The following is a 5,805-nucleotide window of genomic DNA, read 5'->3' on the forward strand; positions in this document are numbered from 1 at the left end:
GATCGCTACTACTTTTGTATGTTTTGATGTGAGAGACTCCCTAGTTGCAGAAATGACATATTGTACGTTAATATAGACCATATTTTTTTTAATACTCACTGGATTGTCCACATCAATGACAAAGCCCCCGTCATGTTTACGAGTCACACGGTAGTGTCTGAATACAGGGCTGATAGAGAAAGAGAGAGGGAGGCAATCAAAACACAAATTAACAAATTATGAATTGTCCATGATGACATGCAACAACACTTTTTAAAAAATTGTGTGTATATATATATATATATATATATATATATATATATATATATTTCCTGTTCTGTCAAACGAGGAGATTTCCTGGTTTCTCTGTTTTATATCATATTAAAAACTAAATATCTTTGGGTTTTAGACCGATAAAACAAGACATTTAAAGGCATCACTACTTTTCACCATTTTCTGACATTTTGTAGATTAATTACAAACAATAATTAATAATTCATCGATAATTAAAAATAATAGATAGTTGTAGCCCTAAATACATTCTCTGCAAAATATCTTGAGAACATGTATTAATATTATGAGTTTTTGCAAATTGATGCTGAAATGATTAGTCAATTAGTCAAATAAGAGAAAAAAAGAAAATAACTGACAGAAATTGTGGTGATCCATTAATCATTTTTAGTCATTTATCAAGTAAAAATTTGACAGGTTTCAGTAACTCAAATAGGATTTTCCCTATTTTATACAATTAAAGCTCCATCCACTCACAAATATTTCTCTCTTTTTGTTCCTGCAGTTGGATGTTTGAGCTCCACTGTGCAGAATGCTGTCTGTGCAGTTTGACACTAGAAGGATGTTTTCATGCTGAAAGTGGAAAGTTTTTCTGAGCTCATTGAACCTCTGATTTTAAGGGGCGGGGCCTACCAGCATGATTTGTGACATCACAAATGGTTAAGAAGTTACTCTTGGTCCCACTATGCAACTTATAAAGTGTGATATAGAAACCTGAAGCCACCAGTGCACATACACTGAGAATGGACTTTACAGGGAACTAGGAGACATACTAGATACATACAAACTTTAGAAATAAATACATAAAACTAATTCTAGAATATTTTATGAGGTAGAAGGAGCAGATGCCTTTTTAAGATTTTAATGTGTAAATTATACTTTTTTGTGGAAAGTACATATCAGACACACATTATTGTTCCAAGCCAACTGTTTGTATACATGTCTTGACACATGTCTGGATGGGATCTTTAAATATTTAGTAGTTATATGTAATATGTAGTCTGAAGTATCATTAGGCTGTGCACAGTTGATAATGATGGGCCCCAGTTTAACTAAATGATTAATCTAAAAGGTAATTATCAGGTTAGGTAATAGATAGGTTTTATGAAAACATGTGTTGGTCGTTGTAGTTCTAGTAGTTCAGTCATTGAAGGGTGACGTTGCTTTGCGTTAATGTGCTAAAAGCTCAGTTACTGTGACTTTATTCGACCTTCACTTTATTCGGCAACGTGTCCGCCTCACACAGCTCAGTAGAGACCACATTTTGACCCTTTCGCCCTCGGTACACCCCCTCTGCTGCTGTACCTGGTGAGACAGGGCACGGTGTGTCGCTGGCTCCTCAGACAGGCGCTCCTCTGCAGCCACAGTGTCCGCTGTTTGCACACCGCCGTCCAGCTGAAGCCGCTCCGCGCCACGCCGGGGACTGCGGCCGCTTTCCGGCTGCACAGCCCGAACATCAGGCGGCACAACTTACCGGAGTACATGCTGACATGACCCATCAGCTGCTAGATACTGTGAGTTAGTTCACTGCACTACGGTAGTCGGTTTGCGTGAGTGTTCATATCTTTTCTGCTCGGGTAGAAACAACACGCACTTTAGTTCCTACTGATCCGACGCTGCTGGTACTGACGGTAAACAAGCAGCTATACAGCAGAGGACATGTTGTATAAAGCGATTGAATCGTGCAATACATGTCTCTTTTAATATTAGCCTTCTGTCCTGGACATTATTAGTGCTCAGTTTAGTACAAGTTGTATCTTATTAGTTACAGGAGCTTAAACTCTCCCTCTCCGAGGTTCATGTTACCTTGATCAAGCTCGAGCAATAATGGCCTCCACATGCACCATGCTCTCCCGTGAGAAAGACACTGTTCCACTGCTTCAAACAGCAAATCTGCGAATGTGTAATGTGAATGGGATGAAACCCTTCTGATCGTTTTGGGGGCTTTATATCGCTTATATTAGGTAAGAGCAGCAGAAGAGAGACAGGGAGGGGGGAGAGGGACATTCAGTATGAACCATCACCAACCTGCAGAGGGCAATAGCAGGTCCCCCTGCTTTGTGATTCTGTTTTGACTTACAAATGTAACATTATGAATCCTCGTGTGTCAAGAGATGCTGATAAGACAAAAAAGACGCGAGACAATTCAAGGAACAAACAGTTTTATTTGGACATCTTACAATAATGTTTCGGAAAAAGTTAATCCTGTTACGCTTTAAAATGGTACAACTTTGAGTTTTTAGTGTCCACAGAGTCTTATTAAGCTTTGCATAACGATACAAGTGAAAACTCCTACCATTCAGAAAGTCTTGCTCTTCAGTCACACTTTAAAAATAACAACATATTTACAAAGATGAAAGAAATGTATGGGGGGGGTCACCTACACAACTGCCTCTATAATGAGACAAGCCTGTTCAACTCATGGAATTTAAAATGGTAAAGTGCACAGATCAGGAGGTTAACTGTGCTCCTCAGCGTCTGCTACGACGGGAGGGGGATGTTGACCTGAAAGAGAGGCGTGGACATAACATTAATACTGCACCAACCACACTTACCCACGCAGACTACAAATGACAGACATGCACAGATATACCCCCCCCCCCGCATACTGTACTCCTACAATACCATAAACTGTACATAATATCCTTAAAAACTAAGTTCTTAAGTTCTGCAGACTCTAGAGAAGCAAGTCTACCCTGCAGTGCAGTGTATTGTGGCATTATTTAAGGCTTCTACAAAACAGAACACAGGACTCTACTGAGGCAACAGAGGGGACTTTTGCATTTAGACCGCCATGTAGCACTAAAACACTTTATTGCAACAGACTCCACTTTACACAGTTAAGCAGATGGCAGTACTTTTCATAACATTCAGCCAACAACTTTAAGAATTTTCCTTTGTAAAGTTATTGAAAATATATTAATTACATGGACTCCAGAGAAATCACAATGAGACATACAATGAAAACATACATTAAGAAATAAAGAGAATAAAACGAATACTACCTTGATCGCGACTTAGACTTGTGTTTGCGGCTTGCCTTCTTACCAGACTTGTGAGATTTTTCCGTCGACCTTGAGCGACTACGTTTGGATTTTTTTGATTTCTTTTCTTTGCTAACTTCAGGGGTAGGGGATCTACTTGAGTCAGAGTCTGAGCGCCTCTTGCTAGCTTTGGCGGAGCCCTTCCTGCTGGCTTTGCTGTCCTGCCGGGAGTGCTTGTCACTCTGAGAGTCCGTGTATGAGTCACTCTCCTTCCTTTTCTTGGATTTGCCATTCTCCTCTGTGACTACAGAGCTTCCCTTCTCCTTCTCTTTGGCCTTTGGCTTTTCTTTCTTTTTATCGGAGTCTTTCTCCCTATCCTTATCCTTCTTTTTCTTGTCTTTGTCATGGCTATGACTCCTTTCCCTCCTCCTCTCTCTGTCTTTGCTGGAGGCCTTCTGTTTGTGTTTGCTGCTGCGACTGTGACTGCTGTCTCGACCATCCCGGCTCCGTTTCCTGTCCCTTTCCCTTTCCTTCTCCTTCTCTCTGTCTCTACTGCGACTGCGGCTGTCTCTGGCCCTGGCTCTGCCCCGGTCTCTCTCTCTGGATCTGGATCTACTCCTGCGGCTCCTGCGCTCCCTAGAATCACTGCGCTCTTTCTTGTGGCGGCCTGATCTCTCGGCACTGCTCCTCCTCCTGTCCCTAACTTTCTCACTACGATGCCTGTGGGAGCTGTGGCTGCGGCTGCGCCGGCGAGCCTTGTGAGAGGAGGAGCGGCTACGCCTCCTCTTCCTTCGTGGGGAGGAGGATCGAGAAGAACTGCGCGAAGATGCTGAGGAAGAAGAGGAGGAGGAGGAGGAAGAACGGCGGCTGCTGTGGCTGGAGGTGGAGCGGGAGCTGCTGCTATGCCCGTTGGCTGGGGAATCGCTGCCGCCTCGCCCTGATCGCTCCTTCCCTCTGCCTGAGGGCTTGCTCTCACTATCCTCCTTCTCACTACGGGACCTACGTCTCTCTACCAAGGGCTCCGCCTCCCTCTCTTTTACTTCCTGTTTGTGTGGATTCTCTAGTTGGCCCTCATCATATTCCCCCTTTTCTCTGCTCAATCTCTCCTTCACCATCTCTTCTGTAGAAACAAACAACAAACACTCATGTAAAAATAAACCAGGAAACATCAGGTGCAGTAAAGACCACGAACACACTACATAACTTTCATATTAATTATGGTCTTAAACGATGTTCAAGATGAAATAAAGTCAGCATTAGTTTGGATATTTTAACTCCTGGCCACACTGTGAGCATTTGCACAGCAAATTAAGCATCATACCCTAACCCCTAACCCTGTATCTGTCGAAGGGACAGATACAGGAAATCTTCTCCTGCCGCATGATCACACTGTACAATAACACTAATAACTCTGGTTCATGGCAAAACAGTCTCCAAGGAACCTTATGTTTTTTACATAATCTGTTCACTGCACCTTATATTTTTACTTTGCACTACAATTTATTTATACATTTTTTATATTGCATTTTATTCTTTTAATTCATTGTGTTGTTATTGTGTGTAATGCTGCTGCTACACTGCAATTTCCCAGCTTGGATCAATAAAGTCTATCTATCTATTACTGGTAAAAAAATATATATTTTCATTGTACATTTAAACATTTTGAGGTATTAGAGTCAAGGTACGTAGTGTGTTCCTAGTCTACATTTGCAGGGACACAAACATCATGTCTTACCGCGTGCAAGCAGAGCTTCTTGTGCTTGTTTTTCTTGAAGTTGCAGCGTCTCCCGCTCTTTGCGGCGGAAGGCGTCCTGCTTCTCCCGGATGCGGTGGCGCAACTCCTCCTCATCGGTGTCGGAGGATTCAGACCCTCGCACACTGCGGTCGTCGTCGTCCTCACTCTCATCCGAACCATAGTCACCAAGCCCACCTGCCACAACAGAGCCCCCGGGTTGTTGAGAGTGGGAAAGCACCAAGATCCATTCTCACAAATCAGGTTTCTCTTTTGAAAGCCCTCAATCCCACCCCAAGCTCTCCGTGGAAGGCACTTAATCCTGTATAACTTTATATGTCAGACTGATAAACCCCATAAAAACAAACTAATACATATAGCCCGTTAAGACTAAAACTCGATAGAAATACGTTGTATTCAAGAGCATGCTTCTATCATCAAAGTGCAAAACTAAACCCAATTCAGTCACTGAGATTCCACTTCTATTTGAATCAATCTTCAAGATGGGAACTGTATTTGGGTGTTAGGTCTGGTGCTAAAAGATGTTCCCATGTTCGTACTAACAACCCCCAATAAATTGAAAATATTTTCCTTCCCTCCCCCCGGTGACAGAAAAGGGGATACTCACTGAGACCAGTCAGAGAAGCCAGTGCACTTGACTGTGCCAGCTGTTTTGCAGGAGCTTTGATTCACATCAACAACAGGAACAACATGTTAAAACACATACTGCCATTTTCTCAAAGGCAAGAGAGTTGCTAGAGAAGGGGGTCACAGATAAAGCACTATTCACAGCTGCCATTGGTAACAAGAGAGAAAAAA

At 42.4% G+C, this 5,805-nt stretch overlaps 2 protein-coding genes across 7 annotated transcripts in view; both read right to left on the reverse strand.

Moving 5' to 3' along the window:
• The window catches only part of coq3 (coenzyme Q3 methyltransferase), a 9,050-nt gene extending 6,756 nt beyond the window's left edge, over window positions 1–2,294 (reverse strand). Inside the window, exon 1 of the mRNA XM_035671920.1 lies at window positions 1,576–2,294. Coding sequence (XP_035527813.1) covers window positions 1,576–1,769 — 194 coding nt within the window. The 5' untranslated portion in view covers window positions 1,770–2,294. The remainder of the gene's footprint in view (window positions 1–1,575) is intronic.
• A 121-nt stretch (window positions 2,295–2,415) lies between these two features.
• The window catches only part of pnisr (PNN-interacting serine/arginine-rich protein), a 7,830-nt gene continuing 4,440 nt past the window's right edge, over window positions 2,416–5,805 (reverse strand). For all 6 annotated transcript variants that reach the window (XM_035671913.1, XM_035671915.1, XM_035671908.1 and 3 more), the window contains exons 9-12: window positions 5,615–5,668; window positions 4,990–5,184; window positions 3,276–4,374; window positions 2,416–2,775 (exon numbers count right to left, since the gene is read on the reverse strand). In XM_035671913.1, coding sequence (XP_035527806.1) covers window positions 2,742–2,775; window positions 3,276–4,374; window positions 4,990–5,184; window positions 5,615–5,668 — 1,382 coding nt within the window. In that variant the 3' untranslated portion in view covers window positions 2,416–2,741. The remainder of the gene's footprint in view (window positions 2,776–3,275; window positions 4,375–4,989; window positions 5,185–5,614; window positions 5,669–5,805) is intronic.

This window comes from Morone saxatilis, unplaced genomic scaffold (assembly GCF_004916995.1).
Source record: "Morone saxatilis isolate NCDOM2014 unplaced genomic scaffold, NCSU_SB_2.0 Contig24, whole genome shotgun sequence".
NCBI classification, from domain to species: Eukaryota; Metazoa; Chordata; class Actinopteri; family Moronidae; genus Morone; species Morone saxatilis.